A 14,391-nucleotide genomic window follows, 5' to 3' on the forward strand; every position below is an offset into this window, starting at 1 on the left:
TGCCACTCGGTGGTAGCTGCGACGCGAGCGCTGCTGGGTGTGCCAGAGGCCAGCGCAGCATCCTAAGATCGAGCCACACCAGTGGCCCTGTCACGCCGGGCGGAGAGGGCCGCGTTTGAAGCAGCACAGGGAGCCGCACACTTTTACTTCGCACGTAAAAGTGTGCACACACCGGTGTGCAAGCAGGATAGCCCACACAGCGTGGGTCGGGCCCAAGTGAAGGGCTAGCCTGTGGAGAGCTCAATGCACACACTACTGCCTGGGCCGTATCCACTAGACAGGCCACATAAGGCGAACGGCGTGCGCACATGGGGCACCCGAGATCAACCAGTAGTGTGCGCGTGCGTGCAGGCCGGGTAGGGCTCCTCTAGAATCGGCGCACGAGAAGGGCGGGAGTACCACCTTTCTCGCCCGCTCAAAGCGCGCCTGGCCGTTGCGAAGCGAGCGCCGGAGACCCGCGAGGCGAGACGCGGAGCGGGGGCCCATGTCGGGGCAGCGCGTGTGCGCGTCCCGCTCACGGCTCAGGCGCCAATCCGACAGCATGACCCACGCCTAGCTTGAGAGCAATGCAGATTATGCCCACTCGCAGTCCATCATAACGGGCCTCTTATGTTCACCCGACAACCTTCCGAAGCGAGAGCTGGCAATGCGCCGTCCGGGCTTGTGCGCCTAGGCCAAGGCGCGGCAGTACAGCCGACTATCGGCGGTTTGGACTGGCTCTCGTCAGCTGCACGCGCGCCCGGGTTGAAGCGGGATGGAGTGGTGACACCGGGCGGTGCGTCAGGCTACCCGACGACGTTGGAGTCACTGTCACACGTCGCGGACAGCCTGCACACACGGCGGGGCCGGTGCGAAACGGGTGAAAAAGAGACTTTGCGGATTTCAACCGACTATGCGGGGTTTCTACTACCCAACCAGTCGGTAGCACGTCTGGCGCGAACGGCTACGGCCTTGCTCTCCACGACCACGGTCTCGTATGAACCTCGGTTGGTCAGGAGCCATCTCCATGTCCCCCGCTACTGTAGGTGGGCGCCGCTCGCGCACACCCACTCACCCAGTTGCAACAATCAACTCTAGACCCCGTCAACTCAGAGTGTCAACCACGACTCCCGACACGGGAACACTGCACCTCATTCAGCCACAGACGCCGCAGCCGCCGGGCGTGTCCTCTGAGCTCTGTCCTGACTTGACACGCGGCGACGGCGACTGAGCAGCCTGCGAGCTCACTGCCCTGCCTTGATTCCTTCGGACCACTAAACCGCTCTACCTCGGCAGCAGAAGTGGGGCTGGAGCGGGTGGGGGTGGATGCCGATTGAGGGGGAGCGTCTCCAGCTGCGCCCTGTGGCAGCTGCGCCCTGTGGCAGCTAGTCGAGGGACTTGGTAGTTGTGACCCCCCTGAGTGAGCGTTTTGTGGTGTTTGTTGGTGTACGCAATAACGGGACAGGGTGGTTGTTCTCTCTATCTCCTCTTCTAGCTCTTAGCATGAGCTGCGCCCTGTGTCCGACCCCTTTTGCGCAGCAACACCTTAAACTTTTAGGCCCTCCAAATTCGGGTCGGAGCGTAGCGGAGTGGGCCCCGAGTTTGAAAAGGGCGACGGACGCTTGCGTCCTAGCCTCCAACATCGCCTCCCCGGCGCAGAGGGGCCCCCGGAGGGATGCACAACCGCTCCACGCCACGCCGCTTGCGGCGGTCTTCGTTATTTTTGGCGGTAGCTATCTCCCCGGCCCGCGCCACCGATTGTAGTGTATTACGAGGAGAAAGAAGCCATGCCGATCGACGTCGTTCTTCGCAGCGTGCCTCTCCACCTCACCGACGCCCAGCTGTGTGCTCTCCTCGGCGTCGAGACGGTCACCCGCTTCCGGCGCACGTCCGGCCCGTCCGAGAAGCAAAATCCTCTCCACCTCGTGCGGGCGTGCTGCCGAAGCGAGAGTCAGGCGGAGCAGCTTCTGCTGCAGGGTCGCGTGAGTCTTGATGGGCAGGAGTGCGCCGTGGAGCGACCAAAGGCGGCCTCAGACAGCTCCGCCGCCACCGGCAAGCGGCCGGCGACGACGACGCTCGAGGCTCTGCTCGAGAGCTTCCCTCGCGTGGGAGAGGCTGTCCTCGTGCCGGCCGCGGCGGGAGGCGAGGCGGACGGTGGAGAGGAGGGAGGAGCAGCGGAGCGAGGCATGGCGGTAGGAGAGGCGGCGGAAGACGGCGAGAGCAGCTCCACTCCGGACACCTCTACTACTCTCTCCTCTGCTCCTCTCTCCTCTTCTCCTCCCGGCAGCTACTGCTGCTGCCGAGAGACGGATGGGTACCGTCGGGCAGCGGCGAGCAGCCTCCGCCCGGACGACCTCGTCCTCGAGATCGGCAGTGACCGCGGCGCGACGTGCGCCACCGCCGCGGAGATCTGCGGCGGCGAGGCGGTGGTCGGCGTTGACCTGAGCGACACCTCGGTCGAGGCGGCGAGGGCGGCGCACCCGTCGATACGCTTCGAGAAGGTCTCGACGCGCTGCAGCAGCCCGCCCCGAGATTGACCGAGCTCGAGCGAGACTCACCGAGATTGTGGGCTTGTTGGCGAGCCAAAATGGTGCCGTCCTCCCGTCCCTCAGGCCCGTTTTCTTTATTTCTTTGTTTAGAACGACGGATCGACAGGGCCGAGATGCGCCAGAGCCAAGTCAACCTCGCACTCGTCGCCAGGGGCTGGGCGCACAGAGTCCCAACCGTCTCGGTCTTCGCTCACTGCCCGCCTGGCGCCCACGCCTCGATCTTCTTGGGCAGCAGCTGGTTCGACAAGTCCTCTCCGTGCCCTAGGCAGCCGTGGCCGCCCTGACCCCAGGTGAAGACGGCGCCGTCGGCGGTGCGGGCGGTGCTGTGGAATGCTCCAGCCGACACAGCGACGACGCGCCGGCCAGCAAAAGTCTCGACCTTCTTCGGCAGCAGCTGGTCCTGCTCGTCACCGTGGCCCAACGGACCAAAGCCTCCACAGCCGCAGCTCCAGACAGCACCGTCGGCGGTGATGGCGAGGCTGTGCAGACCTCCAGCCGACACAGCGACGACGCGCTGGCCAGCAAAAGCCTCGACCTTCTTTGGTAGGAGCTTGCGTTGCTCGTCGCCGTGGCCCAGCCGGCCAAAGCCTCCATCACCCCAGCTCCAGACAGCGCCGTCGGTGGTGATTGCGAGGCTGTGGCTGCTTCCAGCCAGCACAGCGATCACGCGCCGCCCGGCAAAGGCCTCGATCTTCGTTGGCAGCGGCTGCCACTGCTCGTCGCCGTGGCCCAGCTGGCCAAAGGCTCCACCGCCCCAGCTCCAGACAGCTCCGTCGGCGGTGAGGGCGAGACTGTGGCTGCTTCCAGCCGACACGGCGACGACGCGCCTTCCCGCCAAGGCCTCGATCTTTGTGGGCAGCTCCTGTTCGGCGACGAGCTCGTCGCTGTGGCCCAACCGGCCAGCGTCTCCCCAGCCCCAGCTCCAAACACTGCCGTCCGCGGTGAGGGCGAGGCTGTGGCTACCTCCAGCAGATACAGCGATGACGCGCTGGCCCGCAAAGGCCTCGATCTTCTTGGGCTGCCACTGGCTCTGCTCGTCGCCGTGGCCCAGCCCGCCCAAGCCTCCATAGCCCCAGCTCCAGACAGCTCCGTCGGCGGTGAGGGCGAGGCTGTAAGAATCTCCAGCCGACACGGCGACGATGCTCTCGCCACCCAGCGTAGGGAGGCGGGTCGGCGTGTTGAGCCGCAGCACGCCCTCACCGTGACCGAGAAGGCCTGGAAAGTCCTCCGCGTCGTACTCGTCGTCCTCCTCGCCCTGTGCTGCCATGCCGCACGACGAGAGCCGCCCCTCGCCGTCGATAAAAAGGCTGTGCTGCCAGCCTGACGCCGCCCTCGCTGGCAAGTTGGACTCGCGCAGCAGCGCCGACAAGCACAGCCACCGCACGGCGCATCCCTCGCCCTCTGGCAGCGCCGGCAGCTCGAAGCCGCGCTCTTGCGCCCACAAGCGGATGGCCTCCACCGCAAGCGAGGCGTGAAAGAGCAGCGAGACGGCCGCGACGCGAGCGATATCGGTGGGGTCGCAGTGAGAGAGGGCGCGCACGAGGAGCTCCGTGGGGAGGTCGAGGAGGCGGGCGGGCGGCGGCGTGTCTGGCGAGGGAGCGGCGGTGGAGGCGGTGGCGAGGCGGCGCGAGCGGCGGCGCGGTGGGGCAGACATCGCGAGAAAAAGAATCTGAAAGGACGAAAAAGAATTTTACAACGAACAGCCTCGCACAACACTGGGCACAGGAAGGTTGAAGCGAGAATCGGAGAGAGACCGCGAAGAGAGATAGGAAGAGGCAGACCCCCTAGGGTAGGCGACGGCTAGCGCATCACACTCCTCTCCTTAAAATCCCTGTGTGGTGGCGGCGTGCCGTTCTCCCATCCCTCCCTTGGGTTGTCTGTTTTCTTTCTTTCTTTACTGGGCACAGGACTAGAATCTTGGTGACACAGTTTTTCTTTCACGAGGTGTATTCGCCTGCCAGCAGGAAAGGAAAAGGACGTCGCGGGACGAGGCAGACGAGAGCGACGCGGCAGAGGAGGAAGCGACAGGAGGGAGAACGACGAGAGTGGGACGACCGCGAGGCGGCATGAAGGTTGCAGCGGGGGTCCCGACCCCCCCTCCCTGGAAGCGAAGTGTCGTGCGAAAAAAGGAAATTCCCCCAACCAAACACTCGCAAAAAGAAAAGGGGAAAATCAACCTCGCAGGCCCGACACACAGGTGCCGCGATATAAAATGATTATCACGGGCAAGACGATATAAAATAATCATTACCAAAATGATTACCAGCAACACTCCCAGATGGTTCTCCTGCACATCACACCCCGACACAATCATGTTGAACCATAAATGTGACAAACAAAACATCTAAATGTGCCCGACTCGATCCTCTTCCGCTCTTGAGAGGCACATTAGGGACTCCGTCTCCCGGTCGTGTGCCGCCACGGCCAGCCAGCACAGGACAGCCGCTTTTGTGTTTTGACGCACCCTGAATTACGAGAAACTCAAACGAGCCTCAAGTGAAGAGGTCCTCACCTAGGTCCTCACGCCAAGAGGTCCTCTCCAAGAGAGGTCCTCCTAGAGGTCCTCACGCCAAGAGGTCCTCACGGCGCAGTGGATTATCCGTCGCAGAATGGTTGCGCGCCCCTACGCCGCCCCGCCGCGCGTCGCGACGGCCGGCGGCACGCCTTTGTTTCCTCTCGATCCTCCCTCCCCCCCCTCTGTCCCGTGTCAGAGGCAGCGCTTCGTTCGAAGGAGCCAAAGCCCAGTTGTTCAACTTGTTCGAGCAACCTGTGTCCTGTGAGAGGCAGAGTAGAGAGAGATAGGAGGATAAATTGGTGGTGAATGTGCAGCATGGTGACGGCGTACGGCGGGAAGTGGACCTTTGACGTCGCGGTGGAGACGAACGCCTGCACGGTGAGCACGACTTCAACCCTCGTAGTGTGTACCGCGAGCAGACACGCGGTGCGTGTACCAAAGATAGTGGGCCATTTTGAAGGGTTGAAATAGGCCTTCCTCCGGTGGGTCGCCCGGGCGCTGCGCGGCACGCCCGGCGGGGTCGTTGACGTGTGAAGTCCGTTACACACACCGCGATGTGTGTGCGAGATGTGTCCGATCACCGTGACAGTGGGTGACAGGGTGACACCGTCACCGCGACACTGCGACTTCGTCACTCTCGCGCGAGGGAGTGACGTCAGCGGACAGCGCGCTCCATAAGCAATTAAATCGGTGGCCGTTGCCTCTATGTATCGTATGAGGTATGTGTGCGCGCTCAATGATAGTTTTTCGGCATCCGCCTCGCGGTGCACGCTATGCGTGACCACCAACTCGCGCAGCGAATCTGTTCGTCGATTTGGTGCATCTGCTTTCCTTTGCGAGTCCTTTACGCCACCTTCATCGAGAGGGCTTCCTCAACTGCGCAGCACACCGGAGGATCGACGCTCGTGAGTGAGGAGTCCGGAGTCATCGAGGTGTGGCTGGTGGTCTTTGCACAGTACTTCTGCATCGGCATCGTGCACGGCTCGCTCGGCACCCCGCCCCTTTACCGGTGGCCGGTCGCACTTCTCCTTGCCCTGCTCCTCTGGTATGACACGGGGTTTGAAGCCTCGTGGGGCCAGGCGCAGGAGACGCGCGCTTGGCTAGCGGCCGCGATGGTCGCCGCCTGCATTCTGATGCAGGCTCTCGAGATCAAGCAACGCGACGACTTTGGGCTCGAGGTGTGTGTGCGACATCTCGGCGCTCTCGGCTCCGGCTCAACCCAGTCCCGGCTCCGCCTCTCGGCATTTATCTCGGCTCTGTATCTCTGTTCTGCCCGTCTCGGCTCGAGCTCGAGCTCGGCTCGGCCTCGCGCGTGCCGGCTCACGGGACGCCTTTTTTGCGCCCGAGGCTGCGATGCGCCGTCGCATCGAGCAACTAAGCTGTGAGAAGGAGCGCATGGCGTGGGACTACCTACGGCTTCGGCAACTGGCGCCGTCGGCGAATGGGGGAGCTACCGCACCAAGTGGTGCGGGGGCGGGGGCGCCAGCTGCGCGCACCATCACTCTGGGACAGATGCCGGGGGGGGCGGAGACAGATGCGTCGTGCTCAGAGGGGCGCCCCTTAGGGGCCCTCTGGCCATCCGCACCATCCGGCGCGAGCAGCAGCAACTACACGAACAAGATCGGCGGCGATTGCGCCAGCTCGACCGGAACCCCCTGAGTACGAGCGTCGGGTTAGTGCCAGTGATGGCCCTAGGGAAGATAGAGGAGTGCGCTGTACCCTGAGGGCGCCGTACGTACATTGTAGATCCTGTTAGAGATCCTGTGGCATGGCCATGACGCATGAGACTGTCCCGCTCGCCATATGACTAGTTGCAAATACGGGTGCTGTGAACATGACCACTTTTGATTTAATGTTGTCCGTGTTGCTCCCAGCGCCCCCCCCCGCGCTCCCTGAGGCCATGGCTGGTGTTACTAGTATGGGGGGCTACCACGACGACACACACCAGTCGACTCGCATCGGTTGCCTCCATGAACGGCGGAGCTATTCTCGGGGGGATTTTTTTCTTTTTTTCGTCTCCGCTCGCTTCGCCGTTTGGTGGTTGCTCTGCCTGAGAGAGATGTGTACCCGGCTGATGCGCGGCTTCGTCGTCGACGGTGCCTCTGGCTCCGTCATGGACGTGCCCGTGCCGGAGCCCGCCGAAGGCGAGGCTCTGGTGCGTGTGCTCGTCGCCGCGGTCTGCGCGACCGATATCGAGATCATGAAGGGATACATGGGCTTCAAAGGCCTCGCCCGCCATCGCCGTCGCCGCCGACATCAGCGCAGCGTTCACGCCTCGCCTCCTCCGCCCGCCGTCAGGCATCGTTGGCCACGAGTTTGTCGGCGTCGTCGAGACGGCGCCCGCCTCGCACGCCCACCTCGTCGGCAAGCGCGTCGTCGGCGACATCAACCTCTGCTGCTGGGACGCGGCGTCGTGCGGCACGTGCGCCGTCGGCGGCGCGCGGGCGCGCAACCACTGCCCCAAGAGGACCGTGCTTGGCATCCTCAACAAGGACGGGACCTACTGCGAGCGGCTCACCCTCCCCGTCGTCAACCTTCACGCCGTGCCGGACGGCGTCTCGACGGAGAACGCGGCGTTCGCCGAGCCGCTCGCCGCCGCCTTTCGCATCGCGGAGCAGCGGGTCGTCTCGCCAAAGGACCGCGTGGCAATCATCGGCGACGGCAAGCTCGGGCTGTTGATCGCCGAGGTGCCAGATATGGGGAGATTGGGGAGATACGGGGAGGTATGCGGAGGTATGCGGAGGTATGCGGAGGTATGGGGGAGGTGTGGGGAGATCTGAGGTGGTGCTCGGCCGGCACGTGGCGAGCCTCGCCTCTCAATTCGTTCCTTCATTCGTTCATCAATCAACCCATTGTCAGGTGCATGCACATGCACATGTGCATGTGCATGCACATGTGCATGTGCTCGGCCGGCACAGCGGCTCATTCGTTCCTCAATCCATTGTCAGGTGCTCGGCCGGCACGCGGCGAGCCTCGGCGAGGGCACGCCGAGGCCGGTTCTCTTCGGCAGGCGAGCTTGCGGCGAGATTGCGGCGAGATTGCGGCGAGATTGTGGCGAGATTGTGGCGAGGCAGGCCAGATGCGTCCCAGATTGCAAGCGAGGTCGACACGCGAGAAGGGCACCGCGCGTGGGAGCGCCCGCTGGGCCCTGGGCCGCCCCTCGCCTTCATTTCGGCTATCTCATCGCTGTCTCTCGGCTGTCTCCCCGCAGGCACGCGGCCAAGATGGGGCTGCTGTCGTCTGCGGCGCAGGTCGAGGCCGCCTTCCCCTACCCCCACGGTACCCGGACCCACCCTACCAGAACACACCCTCCTCTACCCCACGGTACCCGAACCCACCGGCCGTGGCGCAGGTCGAGACTGCCTTCGCCGCATCGGCGCTGCCAGCTCGCGCTGCGAGCTTCGACGTCGTCGTCGACGCGACAGGCGCTCGTCTCCCCTATCCCCACGGTACCCGAACCCTCCCCTACCCCCACGGTACCCCACCCATCCCCTACCCTCCCCACGGTACCCGAACCCACCCTCCCCTACCCCACGGTACCCGAACCCACCCTCCCCTACCCCACGGTACCCGAACCCACCGTCGTTGTCGACGCTACCAGCGCTTGTCTCGAGCCGCAGTGATCATAGCGGCCACTCTCCGACCTAGCCTCTGCGTCTCTCGCCACCGCCGGGGGGGGGGGGGTGTGGGTGCCCCCCCCGCTGTGGCGTGCAGGTTTGGCGCGGGGTGAGAGCAGCGGTGAGATGCGTAGGCCCGCCCACCGGCCTCGACCTGCTGGTGAACCGGGAGCCCTCTCTGAGCCATCTGCAAATGAAGCAATGCGTAGGCTCGCCCACCGGCCTCGACCTGGCGCGCTCGCTCTGCCGGCCGCTCGGCGCAGTCGTACTCAAGTCGACGTGTGCCGCAGGAGCCGACTTCAACATCTCGGCCACATCTCGGCTACACTTCGGCAATGTATCGGTCACATCTCGGCCACATCTCGGCCCCATCTCGGCCACATCTCGACTCCTTCTCCGCAGGAGCCGACTTCAACACGGCGCCCTTCGTGGTGGACGAGCCGCGCGTGGTTTCGGCGCTGTGAGGTGGGAGCGGCGTCTCTTCACAGCGTGCAGCCGTGAACAGGTCGACGAGCTGCGCGTGGTCGGCTCGCGCTGCGGCCCCTTCCCGCCCGCGCTCGAGCTGATGGCTGCAGGCGTCGACCCTCACGCCCCTCACCCTCGGCTAACCTCGGCTGACCTCGGCTGCCTCTCGGCTGCCTCTCGGCTGCATCTCGACGGTCTCTCGGCTGACCTCGGGGCTGACCTCGGCTGCATCTGGGCTGCATCTCGGTTGCATCTCGGCGGCCTCTCGGCTAACCTCGGGGCTGATTTCGGCTGCATCTCGGCTGTATCTCGGCTGCATCTCGGCGGTCTCTCGGCGTGTAGGCCTCGACCTCACGCCCCTCATCTCGGCCACCTACCCGCTCGAGGAGGCGATGGCCGCCGTCGAGAAGGCGCGCACCAAGGGGACGCTCAAGGTGCAGATCCGAGTCTGCAGCGACGAGGCTGCTCCCGAGCTCGACACGTCCTCGTAGATCAGAGAAGGTAAGTAGACAGTGCAGACCGCACGACGATTACCGTCACGGGCCTCTGTTGCACCCGGATGTCTGCACACTCATGTACCGTACCGGAAATCGGGGTCTGTCCAATGGCGTTTCGCGTTGACCGTTGTCTCTAGACTTGCGGCACGTGTTTATAATTATCATTTGAATTTTGATAATTCCGTTCAACCAACGTGAATGTCCAATCAGGTAAGGTAGGGTAAAGTAAACTTCTCCACACACACGAGGTGGTGGGACAACTAGCTCTATTACGTGACAGTTTGATGGGTGTGTACGCTATTTGTCGGCCTCCCCTACACACGCAGCGCGAACCAACCCACAAGGGACGACGCACGTCCACACAGACATGGCAGCGCTCCGAAGCCAGGCGCCCGCGTGGGGGTTAGGCTGCAGCACCGCCGGGATGCGGAGTCGGAGCGCCCCTGGACAACGCGCGGGCGCGGAGTGCGCGGGGATGCGGCGTCGTCGAGGAGCGAGGCCGAGCGCTCCGCTGCCAGATCCAGTGCAGTGGAATGCTGCGCCGCATGCTCAGCAAGAGGCGCCATTTTCTGTTCAGCAAGAGGCGCCACTTTCTGCTCAGCAAGAGGCGCCGTTTTCTCATCGATGGTGGAATGCTGCCATGGACGGAGACACCAACCAATTGCGGGATCAGATGGCATCCGGTACGGCAGTGAATTGCGTGCAGCTAGGCACCGGCAACACCGCGCTCTTTTTGGCTGTGCTCCACGACAAGCTGGAGGCCGCCAGCTTTCTTCTCGACGCTGGAGCCGAGTTTAAGCTTGACAATCTTGGCCGCACACCACTCTATGTGGCGAGCAGTGCTCTTGCAGTCGACCTTCTCGTCGCAGCGGGAGCCTCTGTGAATGCTCAAGACAAAGACGACAACACGCCTCTGCACACGACCAAAGTCGCTGAAGTGGCGCAAGCTCTATTGGCCGCAGGAGCAGATGCAAGCCTGCGAAATCAGCATGGGTGCACAGCGCTCGAGGTGGCGCTCGCAATGGGTTCGGGCGGGGCTTTAGGATGGATTGGTGTTCGGAAACCGCAGGTAGCTGCGATCATACGGGCTCACCAGGGGATTAGCGATGGGCCACTTGGCAATCTGGGCACGTCTTCTTTCGCACTTCCAGGCGTATCAGCGCGAGCCCTTCCAGACGTGTCGGAGGCAGCCGCACCAGCTGCACCAGCAGCGTCGGTGCCGGCACCTGTGCCCGAACCGGCACCCGAACTGCCACCCGCAAGCGCAGAGCCGTCGAGTGATGATGCCGTTAGAGACGCGGTCCCACGTCCGGAGGCGCTCGCCCGGATGTCCCGTGCCGAGCTCGAGTGTCGCATTGTTGCGACGCGGCAAGCCCTTACTGCCCTTGAGGGTGAGCTGTGCCGGCGCCGGCAAGACGACCAAACGTGTGTGATCTGCATGGACAAGACGATGAATACGGCATTCGTGCCATGCGGCCACCAGGCATGCGCGGAATGCGCGGCGACCCTGACGACGTGTCATTCGTGTCGAAGCGTTATCGATCAACGCTTGCGCCTATTTGCATGATTCCTGAAGGTTACGGATCACGGAGAGCGCAGCGGCTCTGATTGCTACGGCTCTAGAGGGAAACACCTTTGGCTTTGGCCTAAGGTGAAGAGTGACATCGATACGTGGCTGGGTTCACAGCGATTGCAGGTAAATGAAGGGAACACTTGACGGTCGCGGCCTTCTCCGACTCGCGCCTCCGCCTCACTGGCACTATTGTAGCCCTGGCCGGTGTGCGGTGTGCGCGTGTGGAGTGTTGAAGTTCCCGACCGTCGTGAAGCCACATCCACACCGTTCCTACGCCTGTGTTTGAACACGCGCGGGGGGGGGGCGAGTGTGCGGGATGTCTGTGGGCCCGAGAGCGATGTGCGTGTGTTCGCCTTGCGTTTGTTTCATAACATCGAAGGGTAAGCTCAAAAAGAGAATCTTACAACAAAACTCCCTCGCACAACACTGGGCACGGGACTGGCGCGCACTGGCACGAACACAGGTACACCACGGGAGCCGCCTAAGCGACTCCTGCGAGGGTGGCGAGGCACTTAGCTCCGTGCACCCGCCCACCCCCGCCACAGGCAAGCTCATTCACGACCTGCTCTGCGATGGCCGTGTGAAGAACGACTGAGATGCGCTGCTTCTGCAGCCCCAGCCAGCTCTTGGTGGTCCAAGTCACCTCATCGAGGTACTGGGCCCGCGTCAGCTTGTTCTGTAGCACGTCCGCCGCTCTCCGGAGGATCTCACGGACCCCCTTTCCGAACCCGGCGAACGATTCGAACAGCAGCAGCTGCACTTCGACGCCCTTGTCTTCCCTGGCGTAGCGATAGTCCCCGCCGTAGGACGGTATGCGGGGGTCGCCGCCCACCACCTTGCCCCCCCTGGTATGCCAGCGCCCAGTCCCTTGCCCTCTTTCGCCCTTGCTCTTCCTTTCCCCCTCCATGCCGCCCCCCCGGTACCCTTCCCCCTCCCCCCCCCCCTCCTCCTCTCCCCCCCCCTCTCCCTGCCCCCCACCTCCCTCTCCCTCCCCGCAGTAGGGCCCATGCCCCAAAAAGAGAAAACAGATAGTGCGGCGGAACACCTATCGCCGGGCCCGCTGGGGGGGGGGCGCGAAACCGAAAGTGCGTCGCGAAGCGCGGCGTGCACCCGGGTGCACCCCCCCTCCACTGCGGAGAGCCGCAAGCAAGCGTCACCATCCGTAAGGCATGCTAGCTCTCCTTGCGCAGGGTCTTGCGCTGCACCCCTCGGAGCGCGAGCTCACCTTTGCGAGCGCTCACCAGCACGATAGCAGCCTCCTCGGCGGCGCTAGCGACAATGTCGTGCTCCCCCGGCCCCCGGTCCTCATTAATGGGCCGTCCCAGCCGCAGCAGCCGTCACAAATGCTCGCACTCGGTGCCGACGGGCAGCTCGAGATGCAGGGCCGACCAATTCATCTCAATGGCGTCAACAGCGCATGGGTCACGACGGAAACCTACGGCAGCGACTTTAACACCAGCGCGGCGACGGGGTTTGCTGCGAACAGCTTCTGCGAGTTCAGGCAGCAGGTGGAGACGCTCAGGCTGCATGGGGGCAACTCCATCCGGCTTTGGATGTTTGAGGACGCCGGCATGGAGGAGTGGCGCGCGCCGTTCTTGCTGAACGCGTCCGGTCACATCACCGGCCTTGCCGACGGCGTAGTCGACGCCTTCAAGCGGTACCTGGACATCGCTCGAAATCATAGCGTGCTGGTCATCCCCGTCATGTGGAGCGCCGCGCTCGTGCGCACAGCTCTCTGCTGCTCCGTCCTTGGCGACGAGACTGCGCTGCAGGCCTTCATCGAGAACGCACTTCGTCCGCTGGTGAGCGCTACACGGTCCGACCCGGTCATCGCGATGTGGGAGATCGTCAACGAGATCGAGGGCGTCCTCAACATGTCGACCTCCTCTCCAGCGGGAGGCGGTTGCTCGGACCTCTCCGCCGTCGCCAGGTGTGCCGGCCCAAACAACCAACCCGGTTGGAATCTTGAACAGGGCGGGACGTGCCTCTTCCCAGTCGCCTCGCTCCAGCGCTTCATAAATCGGCAAATCGCGGCGATCAAGCTGGAGTCACCCCAGCATCTCGTCACGAGCAGCTCGTGGAGTCAGTGCGCTGTGACGAGCGAATTCGGCGGGGCACGTGTTTGGGCAGACAAGTGCCTCCAGGACGCAGGCGGGCAGCAGACGGGCACGATCGACGTGTGGCAGGTTCATGATTATCCCAAGGAAGACAACGGTGCCGCCTTTGGCACGGGTTCTCCCGTGACGACGACGGCTTCTCAGTACAACCTCGGTTCGAGACCGATTCTCGTCGGTGAGATCTCAAATCGTTGGACTTACTACACACCAAACAGCAGCGCGACCTACCCTCCCGTCCCGACGTTCAACCAGTCAATGAGCAACGTGACCAAGCACGTCCTCAACAACGGGTTCGCCGGCTCTCTCTCATGGGCGTTCACATGCCTCGTGGGATACGGCCACGACACGGCCTGCCTCGGGCGGGCGGACTTAAGCGACGGGCTCAGCGGGTGGCCGCGGGGGTCGTTCGCACCTTTGAAGCTGCAAGCCCCGACGAACTACGACCTCAGCGGCTCGGTCACGTGCCCGGCTGAATGCGGCACCGAGCCCGTCGACCTTGCACCATCTCCGGACTACACTTGCCCGGAGCGAGCGGCCTGGGGAGAGTGCACACAGGACTGGATGCGGGGGTATTGCTCGTTCTCGTGCTACCAGTGCGACCCGAACTGCGGCACGGACACCCCTTGCCTTCTCACGTGACGGACGTGCGTGTTGCAACACCCACCTCACACACGCGTCCCCAGAGAGCAGACCCATGAGCACCGCGAACACGACTTGTTTCTTGTAAAAATAACGTCATAAGCTTTCTTTTTTCAACTAGCCTGAGTTTTAACACATCATCTCCCAAAGCTTAAGCCTATCTATTGCTTTCCGCCTATATCGTCATTACACATTAGAGGGTCGCCCCCCCTTGCCCCACCACTTTGTGTGTGTGTGTGGAGACGTTTACCTTACCTTACCTTACCTTATCGTCATATTAGTCACATCAACCATTAATATTTGCTGGCTATTGGAAGGTTTCTGCGGGGGGAACAAAGAGACAACTTGGCACCCTTTGTCTGTTACTATTAATGTGTGGATGTTTTGCCGAAAAACGCATGGGCCCACCTGCACCTCCGGCTGGAAGCAAACCGGTCGTC

General features: G+C 63.2%; 4 protein-coding genes across 4 annotated transcripts; all 4 read left to right on the top strand.

Annotated features, from left to right (window-relative positions):
* Positions 1 to 1,766: 1,766 nt before the first annotated feature.
* EMIHUDRAFT_249400 (hypothetical protein) lies at positions 1,767 to 2,516 on the top strand (the record flags this gene model as incomplete). The annotated part of the gene is made up of 2 exons (XM_005760172.1): positions 1,767 to 2,133; positions 2,308 to 2,516. 2 exons carry the CDS (start codon positions 1,767 to 1,769, stop codon positions 2,514 to 2,516), a joined length of 576 nt encoding a protein of 191 aa, XP_005760229.1.
* A 5,732-nt stretch (positions 2,517 to 8,248) lies between these two features.
* On the top strand, positions 8,249 to 9,796 carry EMIHUDRAFT_372081 (hypothetical protein). The gene is made up of 6 exons (XM_005760173.1): positions 8,249 to 8,294; positions 8,396 to 8,468; positions 8,870 to 8,964; positions 9,077 to 9,091; positions 9,166 to 9,235; positions 9,468 to 9,796. The coding sequence occupies exons 1-6, from the start codon at positions 8,268 to 8,270 to the stop codon at positions 9,614 to 9,616; spliced, it is 429 nt and encodes a 142-aa protein (XP_005760230.1). The 5' UTR covers positions 8,249 to 8,267; the 3' UTR covers positions 9,617 to 9,796.
* A 466-nt stretch (positions 9,797 to 10,262) lies between these two features.
* EMIHUDRAFT_249404 (hypothetical protein) lies at positions 10,263 to 11,230 on the top strand (the record flags this gene model as incomplete). The annotated part of the gene is made up of 4 exons (XM_005760174.1): positions 10,263 to 10,691; positions 10,774 to 10,838; positions 10,916 to 11,013; positions 11,106 to 11,230. 4 exons carry the CDS (start codon positions 10,263 to 10,265, stop codon positions 11,228 to 11,230), a joined length of 717 nt encoding a protein of 238 aa, XP_005760231.1.
* Positions 11,231 to 12,538: 1,308 nt separating this feature from the next.
* Positions 12,539 to 13,951, top strand: EMIHUDRAFT_249406 (hypothetical protein; the record flags this gene model as incomplete). The annotated part of the gene is made up of 1 exon (XM_005760175.1): positions 12,539 to 13,951. One exon carries the CDS (start codon positions 12,539 to 12,541, stop codon positions 13,949 to 13,951), a length of 1,413 nt encoding a protein of 470 aa, XP_005760232.1.
* Positions 13,952 to 14,391: the final 440 nt, after the last annotated feature.

The sequence above is a fragment of the Emiliania huxleyi genome (assembly GCF_000372725.1).
Source record: "Emiliania huxleyi CCMP1516 unplaced genomic scaffold EMIHUscaffold_775, whole genome shotgun sequence".
NCBI classification, from domain to species: domain Eukaryota; phylum Haptophyta; order Isochrysidales; family Noelaerhabdaceae; genus Emiliania; species Emiliania huxleyi.

Excerpts from the sequence above, each read along its gene's own strand:
- EMIHUDRAFT_372081 (XM_005760173.1), top strand. The coding sequence starts at position 8,268 with ATGGGGCTGCTGTCGTCTGCGGCGCAG. Across the intron at positions 8,295-8,395 it reads TGCTGTCGTCTGCGGCGCAG|GTCGAGACTGCCTTCGCCGC; the intron begins GTCGAGGCCGCC and ends GCCGTGGCGCAG. Across the intron at positions 9,236-9,467 it reads GCTCGAGCTGATGGCTGCAG|GCCTCGACCTCACGCCCCTC; the intron begins GCGTCGACCCTC and ends CTCGGCGTGTAG.